The sequence below is a fragment of the Bos indicus x Bos taurus genome, chromosome 3 (genome assembly GCF_003369695.1).
Source record: "Bos indicus x Bos taurus breed Angus x Brahman F1 hybrid chromosome 3, Bos_hybrid_MaternalHap_v2.0, whole genome shotgun sequence".
NCBI classification, from domain to species: Eukaryota; Metazoa; Chordata; class Mammalia; order Artiodactyla; family Bovidae; genus Bos; species Bos indicus x Bos taurus.
Window position 1 is genome coordinate 21,825,126 of NC_040078.1, and position 24,663 is coordinate 21,849,788.

Sequence of the window (24,663 nt, forward strand, 5' to 3'; positions counted from 1 at the left end):
GGTCAAAGGTGCTGCTCACGATGTCTGACAAGACTGTGCTGAGGCTGTCAGGGAACAGCATGTGGACTAGGCTGACCTGTCCATTATGCAGAAGGGAATGGAACCCGGATGCCAACATTACATTGCCCTGGAGCTGCTCTGACATCCTAGAACGGCCAGGACTCCTGTAGCTGCTCATATGCCAGGGCCCTTCTGTACTCAAGTCATACCACATTTTCGCTCAACTGCTGAGAACATTTTTCCCCACTGAGGTTACATTTCATCACTCAGTTTCCGAAGCAGTATTGTCTAGTGCTGCTGATACCTTACTTAGCCTAGAAAAACAGCTTTCAGTTTTTAATAATATCAGAACACACAATAAGACTCTAAGAAGTGAGTCCATGGGCTAGGCCAGGGAGAAAACTGTGACAACATGCAGTGTTCCAAAATGACCCCTCCCAAGGGTAGGACATTCAGAATTTTCTAGCCTGATGTAGAAGTTTAGACTCAGGTCAGGAGCCATACTCCATAAGTATGTTGCCTTTACATCTGACCAAGTTTGACACAATGATAGAATTCAGAATGGTAAAAGAACTGGTTGGATGTTGTTAAAAAGAAAACTACAAGCCCCAAATGGCATTGTTTGTGTTGCCAAAATCTTGGCTCTCTGTGTACCAATACCAGACAAATACAGAGACAGTTAAGGAGGAGAAGGAAAGTGAGGCTTTATTATTTTGCTGGGCAAAGGGGGAACACAATAGGCTAGTACCTCAAGAACTGTGCCACCCTCCCTGGTGAGTAGGGAGAGATTATATAGTCAGGCAGGATATGTGATAAGGCAGTAACAGTCTTCATTCTTTCTTCTTTAAAGTTTCAAAAGTGTGGGATTGCTGACAAGATTAGGGTGTGTGCAAGGTCTCAGGTGGCTCATCTCCTAATCCTGTCCTTAGGACAGTAAGGAGATCAAACCAGCCAATCCTAAAGGAAATCAACCCTGAGTATTCACTGGAAGGACTGATGCTGAAATTCCTATACTTTGGCCACCTGATGTGAAGACTCATTGGAAAAGACCCTGATGCTGGGAAAGATTGAGGGCAGGAGGAAAAGGGGGCAACAGTGGGTGAGATGATTGGATGGCATCACTGATTCAATAGACACGAATTTGAGGAACCTCTGGAAGATGGTGAAGGACAGGGAAACCTGGCAGTGCTGTAGTTCACAGGGTTGCAAAGAGTCAGACATGACTTAGCGACTGAACAACAACAACTGGTCCCTTTAATCTTGCTCAGGTGGTTTCATTACTCTTTCTCCTTTGATTAGTAACTGTTCTGCCCTTTGGAACTCAGAGAAGGTCATGGAGGCTGGAGTCTTGCCTACAAGGAATGACGGACAAAAAGGCCTCCAGGCCCAGGATCCAACAAGGCCTTGCTCAGCATCACTTGTACTAAAGTCCATGGTACCAAACCTAGATTTAGTATCTCTGTCAAATTGCAGTTTTAACCTCCCCTAGAAATGTAATGTTAATGGACCAGTCTGGAATTTTCTGGTTAAGCACCAGTAAATTAAGCTGTCACAGGGTCCCTCTCCATCAACTCCCCCATCCCCAGCTGCAGAAGAGGCAATCTGCATGATAAAACCCTTGCCTGTTCCCTTCTCCTCCCTCTTCCCACTAGGGGAATCCTTTTTTTCTTTTGTTACTACCATCTTTTCTTTTGTTAATACTTTCTTGCTCCACCCTATGAAAAACCTTCCATTTTGTACAACCCTATCCAGCATCCTTCTAGTTGCTAGATGGGGTGCTGCCCAATTCATGCATAGTTGAATAAAGACAATTAAATCTTCAAATTTACTCAGTTGAATTTTTTTTTTTAATGTTAATATACTCAGACTCTCTTCACAACTTGACCTTTGCCTTGAGGACACAGATGTGTCCTGTTGCAAAGACCTGGAACAGCAGTTTGGAGCCGCGGTATATTCATGAGAAACCAAACCAGCAGCTGGTTTAGGCTAGCAAGGTGCTTACTCACTGGGACATCTACAGACAAGGCCTGGATTTTTCCACAAGAAATATTCTGGATACAAGTAACGCATCAATGGGCTTGAACTTCTATACGTTTGCAATGATCTAAACCTCTTTAAACATAGAAGTGGGATATCAAATGATTAAATATAAAGCCCCCACTCCCTGTGTAGCCAAGAGTAATCATTCAGTAAGTGGTGTCTTGGCTCTTAACTCAGTAACTTCAACTTCAAGGAAGTCCTCTGTGCTCCCTAGACTCCAAATAGATGATCTACATCACCTAATTCTATCTACCCCTTTCTTCATGTCTCCTACCCAATTAGCCTGGCAAGCTCGCCAATTCATTCCCACACACTGGCCGCCCTGCCCCCGAGACTTACAACCTGCTAACCTACCAGGCTAGGCCCACTGCGGAGGGCGGGGTGATACCTCCAGCTAGGGCCCACGGCGCGCAGCCTTGTGGGAGTTGTAGTTCTCGAAACTTACAGTCCCCGGACAGGCGTCCCCACGGGACTCGTTTTCCCGTGCTCCTTTGCATGGGTCCACTTGGGGCAAGTCCCTGGGTAGATGAGAAAGTGGCCGGCAGCTTGCTTATAAAAAAGTGGAGTTCAGCGGTCTTTGTTAATGGAGCCACTGCTACGGAGGAAGTCAGGGCGTGTTTCTGTCCCGCCAAGAGTGCTGGAGGCCGAACCTGAAATATAAGTTTAATGTTCCCTAGAGGACGAAAGATCAGGAGCTGAGCTCCCGGCTCCGGGTATCCCCGCCCAGTCTGCTGCAGGAGCGGCCAACACCGACCCGGGTTAAAACTCCCGGGAAGTCTTCGCTGCGCCCAATCTGGGTCCCCTTCAAAGCTGGGAGTCGTAGCCGTCGCAGCCTGGGCGGCTGGATGTGTGCACCCTCCGGTTCCTGGGAACTTAGGGGAGGCTGCTGAGCCCCGTCGCGCGCGGGGGACTTGTATTCGCTTTCTGCACGCTCACCCCGAAGGGCAGACGAGGGGTTTCCACCATGATCTCCCGGGTCTTCAAGCTGCGCATGTGGGCCCCCGTGGGCGTCCTGACCTCGCTAACCTACTGCCTCCACCAGCGGCGGGTGGCCCTGGCCGAGCCTGGGGGTGCGGACCAGCAGAATCCTGTCGACCGAAACCTGTTGGAGTTGAAAATGGTGCAAGTCGTGTTTCGACACGGGGCGCGGAGCCCTCTCAAGCCGCTCCCTCAGGAGGACCAGGTGAGAGAGGCCGGCACGGTTGGGGAGCGAGAACTGTGTGGCCAGCTAGTGGCGGGCCAGGGTCTTTGCCCCAACGCACACCACCTTTGGAATTTAACTCTCACTGAGCGGGAATTCGGACTGGGTCCTGACGAAGGGAAAACAGTGTGAACAAAGGTGCTTATCATGTACCCCCAACCCCCCCCCCCCCACCAGCCCCCTCGGACACCCGGATTGTGGGACAGCCCGGAAACTTCCCATGGCTGTGATGTAGCCCAGCTAGTAGTAAGTAGTGTGCTTCCCTAGGTGCGTATAAATTGCCTAGGGATCTTGTTAAAATGTGGATTCAGTAGATATGGGAGCCTGAAACTCTGTATTTCTAGTGAATACTTGTGGGAACTTGAGTACAAGGGTGTAATGTAGTTCTGTGTGACCATTTTAATGGTTGTCAAAGAGTTGCAGGGACCTTTGTGACAGGAACCAACCTGATTAGGATCACAGTGGATAAGAGGTTAATAATGCCTTTGGGAAGGGACCTCCCTGGTGGCTTAATGGTGGCTCCTGCCAATGCAGGAGACAGGGATTCAATTCCCTGGGTGGGAAAGATCCGGGCAGAAGGAAATGGCAACCCACTCCAGTATTCTTGCCTGGAAAATCCCATTGACAGAGGAGCCTGGCAGGCTATAGTCCATGGGACTGTAAAAGAGTTGGAGTGACTTAGCGACTTTTGGGAACAGATTTTACCTCAACTTTCTCTCCGGGTTTGCTGGAGACCGTTTGAGATCCTGAAGATTTTTTGGGCAACAAGTGCTGTATCTTGGGGCTCTCCTTTTTCATTCTGGCATCCTAAACTTACTGTAGAAGGGATCTGAGGCAGGAAAAAACAAAATTAATTGACCAGTCTTAAAATCCCCCTGGTTTTGCTCAGGATAATTACGATTAAAGAACAAATAGCTGGTTTTGAAGATGATTACCCTTTCTGGATTTGATTCTTGGGAAGACCCAGTAAAGATCTCTGGCCTTTCATAGCAGGCAGGCCTGTGATTAAAGAATTGTCTTCCTAATGAAGATAAATAGGCAACCTGGAATTCCCAGGCATCCAGGTGGCAAACTTGCCTGTGGGATGCTTTTGCATTGTTGGTTCTCCAGGTTGATGTTGGAGCAGGTTCAGCAGGATGTCCAAATTGATATTAGGCATACTCATGACAGTTGCTTTTAAGAAGTCCTCAGGGTTCTACAACTCACGGTGTACAACTGAAAACCCAGTTTTTAAAGCTTGCCACACGTGAAATCAAACCTCAAAGCATTTCCCACATAATAAATCTTTGTAGGCACTTAAATTCTGTTATCAAGTTTCTAGTTAGCCTTTCTAGATGGCTATTCCACATTCTATCTGGAACCTGAACTTCACTCCTTTCCTTCTCTTTCTTTCCTTATTCGAATATTTGGATCTTTTCTCAGTCTCTTACTTTGCCTTTTTATATTAGGTCACTAAATTTTCCTTCTAGTTTTGTACATAGCCCATCTCTTATGTACTCCTCTTTCTTCTCCATTTATTCTTGGTACAGAATTGTTGTTCAGTCGCTCAGTTGTGTCCAGCTCTTTGCGACCCCATGGACTGCAGCATGCGAGGCTTCCCTGTCCTTCACTATCTCCTAGAGCTTGCTCAGACTCATGTCCATTGAGTCGGTGATGCCATCCAACGTTCTTATCCTCTGTCATCCCCTTCTCCTCTTGCTTTCAAACTTTCCCAACATCAGTGTCTTTTCTAATGAGTTGGCTCTTTGCATCAGGTGGCCAAAGTATTGGAGCTTCAGTATGAGTCCTTCCAGTGAATATTCAGGATTGATTTCCTTTAGGAGTGACTGGTTTGATCTCCTTGCAGTCCAAGGTACTCTGCAGAGTCTTCTCCAACACCACAGTTGAAAAGCATCAGTTCTTTGGTACTCAACCTTCTTTATGGTCCAACTCTCACATTCATACACGACTATTGGGAAAACCCATAGCTTTGACTAGACGGACCTTTGTGGCAAAGTAATGTCTCTGCTTTTTAATATGCTATCTAGCTAGGTTGGTCAGAGAAGGCAATGGCAACCCACTCCAGTATTCTTGCCTGCAGAATCCCAGGGACAGGGGAGCCTGGTGAGCTGCTGTCTATGGGGTCGCACAGAGTCGGACACGACTGAAGTGACTTAGCAGCAGCAGCAGCTAGGTTGGTCATAGCTTTTCTTACAAGGAGGAAGCGTCTTTTGATTTCATGGCTGCAGTCACCATCTGCAGTGATTTTGGAGCCCACGAATAAAAGTCTGAATGTGTAGGCCTGGACCTCTTTCAGACAGTATATGTGTTCCCTTAAGTAACCGGAAAAAGATTTAGATTCTTTTAGGGCTTTCTCCTGAGCCAGTGGGTGTGTGATGGGTATCTCTGCCTTTATGTTGGAAGGGGCAGAATGCCGGCTTCATTCATCTTCTATTTTTGTGGCCACGATATATGGTGCATTTGAATCCTTGGTCTCATTTTGCAATTGGCACCCCACTCCAGTACTCTTGCCTGGAAGATCTCATGGACGGAGGAGCCTGGTGGGCTCCAGTCCATGGGGTTGCTAAGAGTCGGGCATGACCGAGCGACTTCACTTTCACTTTTCACTTTCATGCATTGGAGAAGGAAATGGCAACCCACTCCAGTGTTCTTGCCTGGAGAATCCCAGGGATGGGGAAGCCTGGTGGGCTGCCATCTATGGGGTTGCACAGAGTCAGGCACAACTGAAGCGACTTAGCAGCAGCAGCAGCAAGGCACATTACCACTCAGGCCTGTTCACATTTTCAGATTTTATGTAGATGCACTGAACGCCTTTAGTTATTTTGTATAAAGCATAAAAGCAAGGGGTATAACCAACCTTTGTTCAATTTAGGCTATGAGTGGGTGTCATCAGCCTCCTGTGACTTGTTTCTGGCTATCAGGATTTTTTTCCCAAGCTCTAGTTTGATAGAGGTCGTTAATGGGATTTTCTAGTCTTCCTGGTTCTGCTATTAATTAGAGTCAGGAAGGACTATTTAACAGCTGTTCTAAAACTAAAATTGCCTTTGGTAGATGTTTCCAGACTTCTGACTGGTTTATAGATAAACACATGACAAATCAATGCATTCATTATCTCACAAATCCTTAGAAAATATCATTGTTTAAAACTAGATGTTTTATTGAGCTTTTTTTTTAATGATTGAATGACTGATGAATTAACCTGTCTTCCTAAAAGTATTGTATCTGTGCTCTGGAAATAAAACTCTGGAACTTGATTGGTCATTTTTTCTGATTGTTAGATTAGATCCAAGTATGCTTTCCAAAGATAATTTTGACCCTACTTTTGGAATTTTGTCAGCTTCTCTCTGTTTCATGGCAAGATAGCCCCCAACCCAGGAAGACTCCAGTTTTTAGAAAATAAAGTCCAATGCGTTCAAACTCCACAGTTCATGAAGACATTGCTGCTAAGTCACTTCAGTCATGTCCGACTCTGTGTGACCCCATAGACGGCAGCCTACCAGGCTCCTCCGTCCCTGGGATTCTCCAGGCAAGAATGCTGGAGTGGGTTGCCATTTCCTTCTCCAATGCATGAAAGTGAAAAGTGAAAGTGAAGTCACTGAGTCATGTCTGACTCTTCTCGACCTATGAACTGCAGCCTACCAGACTCCTGCGTCCATGGGAGTTTCCAGGCAAGAGTACTGGAGTGGGTTGATATTGCCTTCTCCATATGAAGACATTAGAGTCCATGTTTATTCTATAGTGTAAATGAGCCGGGAAGAATAATGTCAGGTGGGCTGGGAAAGATGATGTCAGTATCATTGTAGATTAACACTTATTCAAAGCTCAGCTAAGATAAGTGGTTTTCAGGAAGCATTACATAAAGGATGTGCCAGTCAGTCCATTAATTCCTGTGCAGTGGTGGTTCTTAACCTTGGGACATTGGATTCAACTGGGGAACTTTAAAAAATACTGAAGCCTAGGTCTGTCTCCCAGAGATTCTGATTTAATTGACTCAGAGCATCTAGTCATGATAAAAGCTTCTCTGGTGAAGCTTTATAATTATCTAGACTGAGTAGCATTCAAAAAACTGAGGCCCCATCCCTGGGAGATTTGGATGTGATTAACCCATGTGGGGCTCAGGCATCAGTAACTTTAAAAAATTTTTCCAGCTGTAGTAGTGTGGAGTGTGCAAGCTTTCAAATCATTAGTTTATTCTGAAAACTATACCTGGAAGTTTTTGTTTACTTTTATGTAGATTTTTTTTTTTCCTTTTACCTGGAATGTAACATATTGATCCCTGTATAGTATTGTCTTCATGGAAATGTGCTTTGGTGAGATGCTATCATTCTGTGTCAAGGGAACAATAAGAAACAATCCCACAAAACTCATTGCTGTGACTACTGAAAAGATGTTCATTATATTACTCTATCCTCTTTATGAGGACCCTTGGGAGGAATTTGTCTGTTCACTTGAGAAATGGTGTGCTTCTCCTGAACAGTTGGCTTGCTTTTATCTTTAAGCTTGTCTAGCTGATCAGGTTTCTCCTTTTACGTAAAAGCCAGAAAGCTTAGTGCTGAATCTTTTGGCCCACCTACAGTAAGTATATAGATCTTCACAGCATGTATGAATATTTTTTGAGAAACTTTATTGCTTTATCCATTTTTTTGATTACTTTTTTTGTCTTTCTTTTCGACTTTCTTTTCGACTTTTTGTCTTTCTTTTCGACTTTCTTTTCGACTTATCTTGGGAATTCTCTGTTGGTCCAGAGGTTAGGATTCCATGCTTTCACCACTAAGGGCACAGGTTCAATCCCTGGTCAGGGAACTAAGATCCCACAAGCTTTGTGGTGCAGCCAAAAAATAAATAAATAAATTGGTTACCTTGCTATATTTTAGGTATTGCTGCCACCTCCTTCAAGTTAGTTCTTGAAAATGGAGTATAAATAAATAAAATTATAAAGTTACTCTTTGCTACTGACTCTGGACGGAAAAACAGGAGCAAGAACGACAGTGTGTATGTGGGATGGACACTGTGTGTGGAACTGATGTATCATCCATTCTTGAGAGTCTGAAAATGGGTATTTTAGTCTTGATGTGACCTAGCCCTCAGGAGTCATCTCCTAGGAGAACCAGAGGTCCTCTCTTGGTGGGTACACCCAACCGGAGAAGACTTTTTAGTGTGGCTGAGCAGGCCTTATGGACCTGGTGTCAGGACCTGTGCTCAGACACTGGACTTACATGGGTGGATAATTCAGTCTCAGCTATAAAAAAGAAAAGAGTTTACAGTGTGATGAAGAAGAGAGACAAAACGGACTCCAGTTATGGGAATATGCTGGGAATGCTGGAAACGCAGAGGAAATATCCCAAACTTAAACTGTACAAAATTGAACTCAGTTTGTTAGCTGTTCTTCTGTCTTGGCCTCAGTTTTAGTCAAGAAGTACCTCCTTACCCCTTACCACCTCATGTACCTGGACTCCAAATCAAAGTAATTTTTTTCTTTATTCTTTCTTGTTCACCTACCAATATAGCCTCCAAAAAAAAAAAAAAGAAAAAAAAAGCTTTTATCTACTTACTTGCCAGGATTGACGCAATGTCTTGAATTCTGTTCTGTTGAATTCCCTTCTGTTCTGACTGCCTTAGATGAGCCCTTAGGCGCTCGCTGGCTCTAGTACAGACATCTTGAAATTGGCTTTTTCTGTGTTGAGTCTTTCCAATTCAGTTGTGATCTATCTGATAGCCTTCAAACCATTCTGTAGAGCTGTGGGCTAAAGAGATGCTGAGTGACTGGGGCTCTGAGTTCCCACTCCTGCTTCAGCTAGAGAAACTCCAGGCCTTTTTATGGCTGAGTAATATTCCATTGTATAAATGTACCACAACTTCTTTATCCATTCATCTGTTGATGGACATCGAGGTTGTTTACATGTCCTGGCTGTTGTAAATATTGCTGCTCTTTCCAATGGCTATTGTAAATATTGAGGTACATGTATCTTTTAGAATTGTGGTTTTCTCGGGGTATATGCCCACTAGTGGGATTGCTAGGTCACATGGTAGATTTATTCCTAGTTTTTTAAGGAATCTCCATACTGTTTTCTATAATGGCTGTATCAGTTTACATTACCCAGGAGTACAGGAGGGTTCTGTTTTCTCCACATCCTCCCCAGCATTTACTGTTTGTAGATTTTTTTTTTTATGATGGCTATTCTGACTGGTATGAAGTGATACTTCACTGTAGTTTTTATTTGCATTTCTCTAATAATGAGCAATGTTGAGCATCTTTTCATGTATTAGTAATAAGGTTTTATGAAGCTCCCCTGGTGGCTCAGTAGTTCCAATGCAGGAAAGATGGGTTCAATCCTTGGGTCAGGAAGATCCCCTGGAGGAGAAAATGACAACCCACTTCAGTATTCTTGCCTAGGAAATCCCATGGACAAAAGAGCCTGACAGGCTATAGTCCATGGGGTTGCAAAAGAGTCGCACATGACAGAGCGACTACAAACAACAACAATAAGGATTTATACTCTAATAATAAGATAAAAGAAGGACCAGTGGAAGTGACATTTTTTTTCTAGCCAGTGATCCACAGGGTTTGGGGTGGAAATGGGGGAGCAATGGGAAGAGTCAGGTTTGAGTTTTAGGGATTAGAATTGGGGTAGCCTTGAGAGTCATAATAAATTGGGAAGAGGAGCTGGCATATGGAATTAGAAGGAAAGACTTGTTTTTAAAATTGAGTCATCACATCCAACTCAATGAGTGTAAGAATTTTATGGGCTGTTGGAGCTAGGAGGCCTATAGCTACTTGTTATGTTTTGAAAACCAATACAGCTGGGGCAGGAGCCAGATTACGGGGAGTAAAGGAAGATGGTAAAAAGTGAAGGTTTCTTAGAGGGCAGCTACTTGTTTGAGAAATTGGATGAAAGGAAGAGATATATATAGTAGTTCAAGGGGCATTAAATAGAGTCTTTAACAAGGGGCCACAAAACCCTGCAGGTTAAACAAGTATATGGTCACTGAGATTGGATTATATTCATTCATTTGTTCATTCATTCATTCACCAAGTATTAGGTGCCAGGCCCTCTGGCCACTTCTCCCCTTTACTTCAGTCTGGGCTTGGTGCCAGAATAGACCCTCAGCAGTGAGTACTAGTGTGGCAATCACAGGACTTGGGCCGAGGACACCTGGAATAATCAATTGCAGTCATTTCTTCCCTTAATTGGAGCTGGAGTGGAAGTTTCTTTCCTTCTTCCCATCCTTCTTGGGAAGGTTGCTTGTCTAGCATCAGTGTGATTCTAGCTATGTGCTGCCAGATGTTAACACTCTTAAGTTTCTAGAACCTTTTTAAGCAATGTGTTGTTTTTTTGTGCTCACAGCAGGTAGAGTGGAAGTCCCAGCTATTAGAGGTCCCACCCCAAACTCAGCTTGAATACACAGTCACCAATCTCGCTGGTGGCCCGAAACCACACTCTCCTTTCGACTCTCAGTATCACGAGACCACGCTGAAGGTGAGCGATGCTTTCCTGCTCCCTGAAGCGCCTTGCAGAGCTGTGATGGTCTGCCCTGGGCTGAGGTTCTTTAGCAGGCTGTGAGATTTCTCCATTCTTCTCTCCCCTCCCACGCCTCAGGGGGGCATGTTTGCTGGACAGCTGACCAAGGTGGGCATGGAGCAGATGTTTGCCCTCGGGGAGAGGCTGAGGAAGAACTATGTGGAAGACATCCCCTTTCTTTCGCCAACCTTCAACCCACTGGAGGTCTTGTGAGTCACTTGAGAAAGGAATATAGCACCCAGTGTCAGGTCTTGAGTGTGAGAAAACCTGTCCTAACCCTCTGTGTGGTTCCCACTCTCATCCGAGGTAGTCTAGGTGGGACATGTGAGGGTGATCTGGCTGCAGCCTGTCGCCCCATTGATCGCCAGGGTTGATTTGGCTCATCTGGCTGGCTAGGCTGGTGTCCCCTTCCTCTCTCACTGCTCTGCGTGTATCCCTCCTGATGCTGCGTGCTTGGTCAAAGAGGACGACCTTCCCTGAGAGAGGAGAATCATTCTTCGATCAAGGGTATACAAGAAGCTGCATTCCCTTGCTAGAACCTCCTAGGCCATCTGGGGACAGTTACCCTAATATGATAGGATTCGGAGAACAAGTGGTCCCTGGAGGTCATGTTCACTGGCCCTCAGGTCCCTTGGGCAGCCATCCCACAGAGAGAGAAAGGGTATTTCCCAGCCCTGTAGCTCCCTTTTGGGGCTTCCCTGGTGGCTCAGATGGTAAAGAATCTGCCTGCCGTGCAGGAGACCCAGGTTCCTTCCCTGGGTTGGGAAGATCCCCTGGAAAAGGGAATGGATACCCAGTCCAGTATTCTGGCCTGGAGAATTCTATGGACAGAGGAGCCTGGCAAGCTATAGTCCATTGGGTCGCAAAGAATCAGGCACGACTGAGTGACTAACGCTGTAGTAGTAGTTTAGAAAGCCTGTGAGTGCTCTGTGGAATAAGGTAGTGTGCACATGTAAATCTTCCTTCTATGAGTTTCTCTATGTTTTTGTTTTGTTTCCAGCATCCGTTCCACTAACATCTATCGGAACCTGGAGTCTACCCGCTGTTTGCTGGCTGGACTTTTCCAGCGTCAAAAAGAAGGTTCGAGTTCAGGGTCTACAAGTCAGCCCCTGTCCCTGAGGTGCCTTTTCGTCTTGCTTCCAAAGCCCTGCTCTCTCTTTCTTGATGTCTGTCCCACCTGGGTCTCTCTCCTCCTGCTCCTGGGGCCTCTGGTGTACCAGCTGTGTGGTGGGCCCCTCCCTGTCTGGCCTGCCACTGCACCTGCCAGCCTGACCTCACCCCTACACCAACATGTCAGCTGCTCCGATGCACCTCTGGCTCCTGGCTTTTTCTCTCAAGTGTCTACACAAGCTGCATAAGGTAGCTGCAGCCAGAGTTTTTCAAACAATACTTGGGGCTTTTTGTTTAGTTGAGACACTGCTGGAAGGGAAAGAGAGTAAGAGGAACTCTTCACTGGGACCCGGGTCTGCTGCCACGGCCCTGGTCTTGGTGATAATCCACAGCATAACCCAGGTGGTGGTAACAGTGTCCCATATGGCCTCTCCCAGTTAAGGAAGTCTGTCGAGTTTGGGTTTTGACATATTCAGCCAGTGAATGATCACATTAGTGGGTTCTGCAACTTTCCACCCTGGAGGACTACGTTTATTATTTTCCCTGTATTTGAGGGCTTTTGACTATCCGGTGAAGCTGCATTTTGTCATTTGTAATAGATTCAAATTTACACTTAATTACTGGTCTGAGTTTCAGATCATGATGACCTTGCCAATATTAAAATACTCAAATGATGCCATAAGGCAAAGTTCTTGTTACTTTATTTAGCTTCTTTAGCAGTATCTCAAATCGAGGTAAAATTTCCATCAGGCTTTTAAAAAATGTGTAAGGTACAGAACTTCCAGACCAAAGGAGACTGGCCTTGCCCCTAGCTGGTTTGGGTATGGCTGCTAATTCTGGCTGACATTGGCTGAACACAAACAGCCTGAGTAACAGAGCACACAGGGTGGCCTGCTCCTTACCTTTTGGGAGCCCCTGAGCTTAGGAATAGTCTATGGTGCATGGCCTTCTGAAAACTGTTCACTTGCCCAGCTTCTGAAAGGCAAATGTCCTGTCCCCAGAACCACCTAAAGTAAAAGTAATGTAGAAAGGGTGTTTTTTGGTAGCAGCCTGGTCTACAGGCGGGCCTCAGACTCAGGCTGCCCCAGATTTCTTGCAAGGAAGGAAGTGGCATCATCACCAGCTGCTGGTGTGGCCGTCTGGTAGCCGCTCCCTGCGCTGGACTCAGACAGCCTCACACTCCAACTTGACTTGTGTCCTGACTACTTCCTTGCCTTAGCCAGTATCATGGGATTTGGATAGACCAAAGAACCCCGCAAGGTGCTAACATTGGTGGGAGTGGTTCAACTTTGGGATATTGTTTCAAGAGTAAAATCCTAGCAAAGTCCAAGAAGGTTTTGAGGAAGCTCCAGAGAATCAGGCTGGTGGGGAAGGGCTGGAGGGTGTTGTTCTGTATCATTTGGTCATTCATTCCTTCAACACATATCTGAGTGCCAGCTGAAGTATACCTTATTTATCATAAACTGAAGCTCTGTTATCCAGACAGTCATGGCAGGTACCAGGTAGGAATTACCATGTGTTAATCAGAGGCTTAAATCATAGTTACTATTATTCTCATATTTAAAGGACTTGCTATACATCAAACATGGTTCTAAGAGCTTTGCAGATACTGACTTAATTCTTGTGATGACCCTGTGAAGTAGGTAGCATCTCTATTTTACAGATAAGAGAACTAAGGCAGAGGATAATGGACTGTCTGAGGTACACAAAGCTAGTATATGGAGGAGCTGGGATTCAAATTCTGGCAGTCTGGTTTCCCAGTCCATACTTTTCACTCTTGTGCCATCTTGCTTCTCAGAAGACTTGGGTATCTGGAGAGGGCCTCTGATCATGAGGTCTGTTTTACAATGTGTCCTGCAGAACTCCAGGATTCTTCAGAGGGGTCGGGAACTACAGAAAAGGAGTGGGATGGGGCATGCAAGTACGCTGTGCTTCAGACCCCTACCTTGAAGCCCTCAACCCCTTTTCTTTTATTACCTTATTTCATAGTGGGAGAAAAAAGCTCCCACTGCTTTAGAAACAGTTGGAAATTGCTGATACTAGTCTCACCCCTTCAATTTACATGTGAGCCCCAAAGAAGAGAAGTGACTTCCCAAAGTCATCCTGCTGGCTGGTTGTAGATTCAGGGCTAAACTCATGACACAGTCTGATTTCCTTCTGTCCAGACCAGCCAAGTATGTGACTTCTGGTATTCTGCTCAAGTCACAGTAGGCTGCTCTTTAATCCTGAGGTTTTGACTATCAGCAATTTGTTTGGGAATGGTAGGTCTTGGGGTTTGGATTCACCTGAAGGCTTCCCAGGTGGCACTAAAGAATGTGCCTGCCAATGCAGGAGACGCAAGAGATGTAGGTTTGATACCTCGGTTGGGAAGATCACCTGGAGTAGGAAATGGCATCATGCTCAGTATTCATGCCTGGAAAATTCCATGGGCCGAGGGCTTGGTGGGCTATAGTCCATGGGGCCTCAAAGAGTTGGATACAACCGAGTAACTGACCACATAATATAGTAATCATTCCACAGATTGACCTCAGTGAATTCCATAAAGCTCCTCTGCCATCAGAGAAGAAAAGGCTTGAGCTGTGTAGAACAGGACGCTGGTGCAGAGCAAAGCATGGAAAGGTGTTAAAGCACCTCCCTTGGGCATTGACAGGAGACAAGGGTACCTGTCAACTCTGAGCAGGAGCAAGCTGCTGCGAGGTGTGTAAGAAACACTGTTTGTAGTCTAATCTTTGGTTCCTGCTAGTGCATCTAGAAGCCTGGCTTTTCTTTTGGGCAAGGCCATGGGGTCTCAGAGGATTTGTGACCTTGTGGGCACCTTTCTCAGATTGTTTCATAAGTCACCATACTGGTGTATGCATGCATGCTAAGTTGCTTCAGTCGTGTCCGACTCTTTGTGACTGTATGAACTGTAGCCCGCCAGGGTCCTCTGTCCATGGGATTTTCCAGGCAAGATTACTGGAGTGGGTTGCCATGCCCTCCTCCAGGGGATCTTCCCAACCCAGAGATTGAACCCGCATCTTACTTCTCCTGCATTGGCAGGAAGGTTCTTTACCACAAGTGCCACCTGGAAAGCCCATATTGGCCTATAGGATTGGACTTTGCAAAGCAAGAAAATCACCTTGTTCTGCTAAAGTAAGGGATGGCCCATTTGTTAGAATCTCTGAGTGCTGGTAGTATCTTGAGGCAGGCATTTTTTTTGGAATGCATCATAGATGTGCCTGGAGTAGGAAATAGCTACCCACTCCAGTATTGTTGCCTAGAAGATCCCATGGACAGAGAAGCCTGGCAGGCTACAGTACGTAGGGTTGCAAAGGGTCATGACTGAGCATGGATGTGCCAGTCTGATCAGGTCTGTGCCTTCTCCAGGATATAGGTAGCCCAGCAGGAGAGGTTGTGCTCGACAGAACTGGGCTGCTGTGTGCTTTCTCAGACCCCAGGGGAGCTCCTGTTGGCAAAGCCAGGGCATATTGAAGGCATTCACTGTCCTTAAGGAGTAACCTGGATGATGGCCGGCCTCTGGGGGCAGCTCCATCTGTGTATACAAAGAGAAGAAGAAGGGGATGGAGCTGCTGGGAAGAACAAACTGAAGCCTCTTCCCGCCTGTGCTTCCCACCTTCCTTCCAGGACCCATCGTCATCCACACTGACGAAGCAAGCTCAGAAGTCTTGTACCCCAACTACCAATACTGCTGGAACCTGCAGAAAAGAACCAGGTAACTGCCTCTGATTCTTGTTCCTCAGGGTGGGGGTACAGGCAGCATTGTACCACCTTTGCCAGCAGACCGGCTGTGCCAGTGGATAATGGGTGGGAGAGATGGCATTACTTGGGTCTGACATCAGCTATCTAGGACGGGAGGCAGCTGTTGCTCACAGGACAGGCTCATGGTGAAGGTACAGGACATCAGGGAGACCCACACGCTGGGCTGAGAGATGGTGTATACAGCCACGCGTGGGGCTTCACCATTTACCAAGCGTTGTCCTTTGTCTTCAGTCCTGGGCTCTCAGATGGGGTAACTGAAGAAACTTATGGAAAAGATGAGTAAGCCAGTCATTAATTGCAAATCTAGATGGGCACGCCAAAGAAGACACAGATTCCCCTTCTCTTACCAACGTGCTGCTGTGTAGGATAGATTGGTTTGGAGCTGATGGCACTATTCAGGTTTCAGGTATTTTGGGATTGCACTTACAATATGTAGAGTGTGTTCCCCAGAAGAAGTAGATGTGTTTTCAAGCAGACCTGGCCATGCTTGCATTGTTTTGGGTATAATAGAAGGGAATGCTAGAATGGGATTTGGAAAATCCATTATTCTAGCCCTGGTATGTACTAAGTCAGTTGGCCTAGTAGAGTTTCAGCTCAGTTCAGTCACTCAGTTGTGTCCGACTCTTTGCGACCCTATGCACCGCAGCATGCCAGGCCTCCCTGTCCATCACCAATTCCCGGAGTTCACCCAAACCCATGTCCATTGAGTCGGTGATACCAACCATCTCATCCTCTGTCACCCCCTTCTCCTGTCCTCAATCTTTCCCAGCATTGGAGTCTTTTCAAATGAGTCAGCTCTTTGCATCAGGTGTCCAAAGTATTGGAGTTTCAGCTTCAACATCAGTCCTACCAATGAACACCTAGAACTGATCTCCTTTAGGATGGACTGGTTGGCTCTCCTTGCAGTCCAAGGGACTCTCAAGAGTCTTCTCCAACACCACAGTTCAAAAGCATCAGTTCTTTGGCGCTCAGTTTTCTTTATAGTCCAACTCTTACATCCATACATGACCACTGGAAAAACCATAACCTTGACTAGACGGACCTTTGTTGACAAAGTAATGTATCTGCTTTTCAATATGCTGTCTAGGTTGGTCATAACTTTCCTTCCAAGGAGTAAGTGTCTTTTAATTTCATGGTTGCAATCACCATCTGCAGTGATTTTGGATTTTGTAGAGTTTACCTATCTTTAAAATGACAATTATACTAGCTAACCCCAATGAGTTGTTGAAAGTTAAATAAGATCCTAAATGATGAATGAGATATACTTTGTAAACTTAATAACCATACAGTATAAAGAAATATAAGGAATAACTTTTTAATTTTTTTCTGCAGAGGCCGGAGACAGGCTGCTTCTTTGCAGCCAGGAATCTCAGAGGATTTGAAGAAAGTGAAGGAGGGGATGGGCATTGCCAGTAGTGATGAAGTGGACTTCCTCGTCCTGCTGGACAACATGGCTGCTGAGCAGGTGGGCTGGCTGTCCTCGGGCTCTGGGAGGGTGGGGGGAGCCTGGGCAAGGCTTGGTGGGCTGGCTCCTGAGTTAGAAGCGGGTGGAGGCCTCCTGGCTTGGAGGCAGCTGTGAAAGAACTTGCTGGCAGAATGGACCTGGGAACTGGGGGGTAGGGTGGACTCCTCACCAGATTAGGAGTGTAGACATTTTAACTCTTGACCAGAGTTCCTTGAAGCATATTCACTAGAATACCCATGATGCAAGTGTGTATAATGTGGGCAGGCAGGGCTGGGGTGGGTGGTGAGTAGGGAGGGATTGTGGTCTAAAAAGTTTGGAATGCCTCTTTATTGTATCACTTTTTGGAGAGTCTATATGCACGTCAGCCTATTAGAGAACCCGAGAGCACTGTGGTAAAGAAAACTGGTTAATCTTTAATTCTGTTTTTCTCAAGCTTGTTTAGCCCTAGAATCTTTTTTTTTCCTAATAAATACTGAAGGCCACACAATGGGAAATGCTGCTCCAGATTCAGAAGTCAGACACCCAAAGACTGTGCAGCCTGGATCCTCCTTCCTTCTCTCGTGAAGATGACAGTGTGCCTTGAAGGCAGAAATGTACCTTATACTTATGTGTAAAATACGTTTAAGGTTATAAAAAAAAAGAGTTGATAAAGTATTTATATGGCATACTTTTTAGAAATCGTTTTGGGGATGATTAAGGCCGAGTAAAAATTTATGAATTCCTTGCCTTGTATTTTATTTATTGATTTATTTAGCTTAAAAGAACACAAATTTTTTTTACTTTGGAGTAGATGAGCATCAGAAAGAGAGGAAAAAACTATTTTTCTCTGGGCCTTCAGATCTGGAGGAATAGCTTCCGACAGGCCTTGGGGACATAGAGCTTTGAGCCAGTCTTTTTCTGAGAGAAGACAATCCCCTTGGACTCCATGGAAGCGGGTCCGCCGCCAGGCTCATTGGATGAGTATTTCTTTCTAAAACTGTACCCGTGGCCCTTTCAGGTGCACAGCCTCCCGAGCTGCCCCACGCTGAAGAGGTTTGCATGGATGATTGAGCAGAGAGCTGTGGACACAGCCTTGTACATCCTGCAGTGGGAAGACAGGTGAGGGGGGCCTCTTCAGCTGCCGGCATACAGTCACGCTTGGTCAGGCCTCCCAGAGTGTGGGGAAGGGGACTCGTCAGGCCGGCTCACACCTGTCAGCTGGCATCTCTGTGTGCAGAGGCTGAAATCACCCCCTTCTGCTGGCCTTCTCAATAGACTCGGCCCTGGGTCCTTCCATTTCTGGAGCGGGGACTGGTGACGTAATGTTTTCATTCACTGTTACACAAAACTGGGAGCTGCCACTCAACCAAGTTTCTCTCTCTCTTTTTAAAGTATTTATTTTATTTTTATATATTTATTTGGCCACACCAGGTCTTAGTGGCAGCATGTGGGATCTAGTTCCCTGACCAGGGATCAAACCTGGGCCCCCTGCATAAGGGAGCATGGACTCTTAGCCACTGGACCAGCAGGGAAGTCCCTTGATTGAGTTTCTCTTAATCACCGACTTTTTCCTTTGCTTTAAGGAAAGGTACCCAGGGGATGCTGAAGGAAGAATAATTATTGCTCATTTTATACATCACGTTACAGTTTACAAATCATTTTCCTGTTCTTGCCATAAGGTTGGTGTCATTATCCCTGACAAGTCCAAGTCCTGGCTTTAAAGATGGAGAAACTGGGCCTGAGAGATGTGGGCCACCTTGCCTAGGCTCAGCTAGAAAGAGGTGGAGGCAGGACTTGAACCCAGATCTTCTGACCACCAATCCTGTGTTTTCTCTGTTTTACTGGTATTTAGGGCTCTCTTTCAGAAGGCCTATTTCCTGACTATCAGAATGAAGGATATCTCTCTTCCCAAATATAAAAAAACACCTTTTAATGGTTGGTTCAGAGCATTCAGCTTGTACTCAGAATAGGTGACTTGGTAAGAGAGGGGAGTATAGAGGGGAAGTCATGAGGAAGAGAAGTGGGAGGAAAAAGCCGCTAACATTTCAAGAATTTGCTTAATCTTGCATAAGAGTAGGAGCCTCTGCCTGCTTTTCTCCCAATCAGTGCATCCATTTTGCACTTGCCTCAGGCTTCTGGAAGGTTCCAGCCATACCCTCTCAGCTTGCTGCCACTCCTGTGACCGACCACCTTCCCTCATCTTTTCCTGAAGTGGCCCCACTGTTCCTAAATCGTCGCTCGCTGCCTTCCCCTCCACCAGCACATACTTCCATATATATTTTTGGCCGTGCTGCGTGTCCGCTGCTGTGTGCTCAGGCTTTCTCTAGTTGCAGCAGGGGCTGCTCTCTAGTTGTGGTGCACGGGCTGCTCACTGCGGTGGCTTTTCTTGTTGCAGAGCTTGGGCTCTAGGTGCACGGGCTTCAGTAATTGCCACCAGGGCTCAGTAGTTGTGACAAACAGGCTTAGCTGCTCTGCGGCATGTGGAATCTTCCTGGACTAGGTATTCAGCTCATGTCCCCTGCCTTGGCAGGTGGATTCTTGTCCACTGTGCCACCAGGGAAGTCCATACACACATATCTAATAAATATATTAGGCTTTGCAGGCCGTGCATTATCTGTTGTGTCTGTTCATCTCAGCCCGTGTAGCATGAAAGCAGCCATAGATGATACACAAACAAATGGGCACAACCGTGTTCCAGTGGAACTATTTACAAAAACGAGTGGCTGAGTTGGAATTGGCCCACAGCTATTGTTTGCTTTCTCCTGCATTTTAAACAAGATCTGAGTCCAATCCACTTTCTTTTCCATTAGCCCTGGTTTCTTAAAACTGATGTTTCTTCAGGAACAAATGGTTCTAGTTTCACAATGCCATCCAACTTGCCTTGGCCTGCACGAATTCTTTGGAAAGTATATGCTGCTTATAGTATTGGTTGTCTGCTGCTGCTGCTGCTGCTGCTAAGTCACTTCAATCATGTCAGACTCAGTGCGACCCCATGGATGGCAGCCCACTAGGCTCCTCTGTCCCTGGGATTCTCCAGGCAAGAACACTGGAGTGGGCTGCCATTCTCCAATGCGTGAAAGTGAAAATTGAAAGTGAAGTTGCTCAGTTGTGCCCGACTCCCAGCGACCTCATGGACTGCAGCCCACAAGGCTTCTCCATCCATGGGATTTTCCAGGCAAGAGTACTGGAGTGGGGTGCCATTGCCTTCTCTGATTGGTTGCCCACTCCTCAGCTATTGTTTCAACTTTGCTTGATTTGTAAAAGTGGCCAGTCACCATGAATAAGGATTGGTCTAAGCCAGTCATGGCAACTCTTTTTGTTAGTGATTGGGTTCTGAGAATTCTGGGAAAGATTTTTCTTCTCTTGGATAAAAAGTGAGAGTCACCCAAACTAAGCCTTTCTGCTGCTTACTAGCCCCCATGTTCCTGCTTTGTTTGTTGCTTCTCAAATATGCTTTGAGTTGAGGTAACCACCTGTGATCATGAGGGGACCATCCTGAGAATGAAAGTGGTGGAGCCACAGTGCCACCCCAAGAGCACTAGTGCTGAGCTTGTTAAATCGAATAAATTAAGAAAAGTCCTTGTGGTCTCAATGCCAAAGAAGGGGAGCTGGCACACAGGAAGTGTAGTGTAGGCGATTTCCCTTCAGATGGCTCTTCTAAGGGCCTTCTGGAGTTCCTGGAATTCAGTACACCCTGTCCTTCCCAGTTTGGGCCTAGTTCTCTATTGCTTATCCTGGTTGCCATCCCCTCACCCCTCCCGTCTCAGCCATGTTCATACCAGGTCTGTGCACTGCTGCTGTTTACAGTCTCGGCGCGCAGAGAGCCCTCGGACTTAAGGCGGTGCTGTTTCCGCCCTTACTGCCTGTCTCTGTCCTCCTTGCATCCCTTGTCTTTTCTCAGCTCTCTGACTGGGCTCATGAGGTTCTGGGGGCAGAAGCAGCCTGCATCCCTTGTGTGCCCAGTGCCCACTGGGTACTTCAGTACTGTTTACTCACCACAGGGAGGGCCTTCAGATGGCAGTTGGCCCATTCCTGCACATCCTGGAGAGCAACCTGCTGAAAGTCGTGGACCCTGCCACTCCTCCCAGCAAGACCAGGTACTTGGCTGAGCACCTTGGCTTGGCGTGACTGAGGAGGGTGGTGGCGGTGGGGCTCTGGCTACAGGGAGGGAACCCAGGCTCTGGGAGGGTGAGAACCAGGCCGTCGGTAACTGAAAGTAGATGTTCGAGACCATGTGTCCCAGAGACATTCACGACATTTCTACCTTTCTTCCTGACATGTCTGTCCTACCATGTTTTGAAATTTTCATTTTAGTAGAAGAGAACCCTAAATAAATTTTTCCATTTTTTAAAACGAATTGAACATGCATCCAATGGAGTAAGTAATTAGGACATCACAACTCCGGGAGGATGGACAGGGAGGCCTGGTGTGCTGCAGTCCATGGGTCGCAAAGAGTCGAACACGACTGAGCAACAGAACTGAACTGAACTGATTTGGTATTAAAATAGCCCCAAACAATGATAGTTGCTTAATAGATTGTTTAAACACCTTCACTGAGTATATTGGAATATAGGGATTCTACTGGTCATTTAAAAATGTTGGAAGTGGCTTGTGAACCTCCATAGCCACTTTTGGGGTGAACTCCAGGTTAGGGACCATGGATTTGGAATGTGTGTCCAAGGCCCTTGGTAAACAAAGTGTGGTCTGCAGATAAACAGCTTCACCATCACCTGAGATTGTTTGATTCTCCACCGCAGCCTGACCCACTGAATCAGAGTCTGCCTTTTAACAAGACTCCCAGGTGGTTTCTAAGCCCCCTGATATTGGAGAAAACACTTTGCGACCCCATGGACTGTATCCCACCAGGTTCCTCTGTCCATGGAATTCTCCAGGCAAGAATACTGGAGTGAGTAGCCATTCCCTTCTCCAGAGGAAACTTCCCAACCCAGGGATCTAACCTGGGTCTCCTGCATTGCAGGCAGATTTTTCACTGTTTGAGTCAGCAGGGAAGCCCATCTACGCCAAAGGAGTTTTTGGGGTTTTTCCCCTCACATTTATTTATTTGGTTGTGCTGGGTCTTCATTGCAGCACGCAGGCTCCAGTAGTTGTGGCACATAAGCTTAGTTGCTCCACAGCATGTGAGATCTTAGTTCCTGGACCAGGGATCGAACCCATGTCCCCTGCACTGCAAGGTAGATTCTTAACCACTGGACTACCAGGAAAGTCCCTCAGAGGAGATTTATACCAGGCTCAACTGATTTCTAGATGTCACCTGGTTTCCTCACTTAAAGGAGGCAGGCGATGTCCTGGCCTCCAGAGTCCTGCGGTGAAGAACTATGGAGAACTGTTCTCTGCTTGCAGGAAGCTGTACCTCTATGCAGCTCACGATGTGACTCTCATGCCTCTCTTAATGACCCTGGGAATTTTTGACCACAAATGGCCCCCATTTGCTGTGGACCTGACCATGGAACTCTACCAGCACCGGGAGTCTAAGGAGTGGTTTGTGCAGCTCTATTACCGAGGGAAGGTAAGACCCCTGGGGTATGGTTGGGAGGTGGCTGGGCCACCCGGCCCACCTGGTTTAGCACCAAGTCACCTGCTTGGGCCCAGGGAGTCTCCACTGGTACACGAGCTCTCTGGATCCTCTCATGGCTGTGGCCCAGGGATAAGGCAGAACTGGGTCCGTAGTGGCAGGCTGGGGCTGGAACCATGTCCCAGTTCTGCCACAGAACCCTTCTAACAACAGGACCACCCTTCTCTTCTCCTGAGCGTCTCTCCCAGGATGTAACTCCTGACTGTGAGGCCTGTTTTGAAAATTAATGATGAGGTCTTTGGGAGGTGATGTGTAGTATCAGCACCTCTGGTTCCTTGGCCACTTCAGCAGGTTGCTGTCCAGGGCAGAGGCTGAACACTCCCTAAGGTTAGACCTTCAGCCTTCCCAGGGGTATAACATCAATGTGTCTTCCAGTCAGTTCAACCAGCAGTTATTGAGTGACTTTCATGAGCAGGGCATAGTGCTTTTAATCTGGAAGCTGACTGATTAATGGGGGTTTCTTGGCTGTTACATGTGTACGTACACATCTGATTGGGTCAAAGCCTTTCAGAACTCTGGACACAGCTGAAAACAGCCAGACAGGGTCCCCAGTGCCCCTGCTGAGTTACGTCTCTTCCACAGGAGCAAGTGCCAAAAGGTTGCCCTGACGGGCTCTGTCCACTGGACAAGTTCTTGAACACCATATCAGTTTATACCTTAAGCCCAGAAAAATACCACATGCTCTGCTCTGAAGCACAGATGATGGGACTTGGAAATGGAGAGTGATTGATTTGTACAAGTAAGATGTCTGGATTTTTAAAATAAAACGCCTTTACACAATGCCTCCTGCTGTTTGGTTTGGGGAAGGCAGGAACAAGGGTTAATGGACTTTAACATAAGGTAAGGGTATTTCTTTCCTATAGGTGTATTAAGGTCTCTTCTTGAAAGGAAAAGGGTATAATGTTGAGACCAAAAGGATATACCCTATTTTGTGGCTTGATTTCCATGGCAGCTGCCTGTGACATGAGGCTTCCCTAGTGGCTCAGATGATAAAGAATCTGCCTGCAATGTGGAAGACCCGGGTTCCATCCCTGGGTTGGGAAGATCCCCTGGAGAAGGGCACGGCTACCCACTCCAGTATTCTTGCCTGGTGAATTCCATGGGCAGAGGAGCCTAGTGGACTATAGTCCATGGAGTTGCAAAAGTCGAACATGACTGAGCAACTAACACTTTCCTTTCTTGCCTGTGACATAAGCTGTAGAATCGCGTGTAGTTGTGGACCTCAATTCTTTTCCTATCTTCATCTCACACACATATATTGAACACCTACTAAGTAGTGGTCGTTATAAGGGTGAAAGGTTTCTTCCCTCAAGTTTTTTCAGTCCAGTAGGAGAGGCAGATAAAGTATATCAGTGATGACGATACAGTATGGTTCATCCTGTGATAAGGTACCTCGAGGGCTATTTGGATTCAGAGAAGACACCCTCAGCCCTGATTGGCAGGGGCTGGGGGGAGCAGTTAAAGGTTTTTTGGTGGGTTTTGCCCTGATCTGAATAGAGAAAAATGAGTGAGTAGTAGTTAACCAGTTAAGTAAGGAGAAAAGAGTGTCATGTAAAAGGTCAGCTAACCAGGTAAGCAAGGGGGAAAGGGTGTCGTATGAAAGGTCAGGGCGCACAGCTGGGCAGTGAGGTGGAGCCCTGGGCAGTAGGGAGGTCACTGGCTTCTGGTGGCTGTAGCTCCAGAAGCGTGGGTGAGGTCTCTGCGTGGTGGGTCAGGACCACTCTCAGCATATGTGCTCCACCTTGACCTGGGCCTCCAAAGTTACCTGATGGTCCCCTATTTCCTTTTCAATTTTCTCATTCTTCCCCAGAATCTATCTCAAACTTTCTCTGATCTCAAACCATCAATCCCTTTACTTCTCAGAGAAAACAGCAAGCACAAGAACCTCTCTGCTTCCCACTGTCTATATGGTGATGACTCCCAGATCTCCTTCTCTAGTTCGGGTTTTTTCTTCCAAGCTTCAGACTCTCATGTCCACTTGGAGGTCTCATAGACA

The 24,663-nt window shown here is 46.6% G+C and overlaps 1 protein-coding gene across 1 annotated transcript; it reads left to right on the forward strand.

Annotated features, from left to right (window-relative positions):
* The first annotated feature begins 2,528 nt into the window (after window positions 1–2,528).
* On the forward strand, window positions 2,529–23,449 carry ACP6 (acid phosphatase 6, lysophosphatidic). The gene is made up of 10 exons (XM_027535373.1): window positions 2,529–3,223; window positions 10,588–10,719; window positions 10,840–10,970; window positions 11,762–11,841; window positions 15,496–15,583; window positions 16,963–17,095; window positions 18,093–18,193; window positions 21,076–21,171; window positions 22,436–22,601; window positions 23,250–23,449. Exons 1-10 carry the CDS (start codon window positions 3,005–3,007, stop codon window positions 23,391–23,393), a joined length of 1,290 nt encoding a protein of 429 aa, XP_027391174.1. The 5' UTR covers window positions 2,529–3,004; the 3' UTR covers window positions 23,394–23,449.
* The last annotated feature ends 1,214 nt before the right edge of the window (window positions 23,450–24,663 follow it).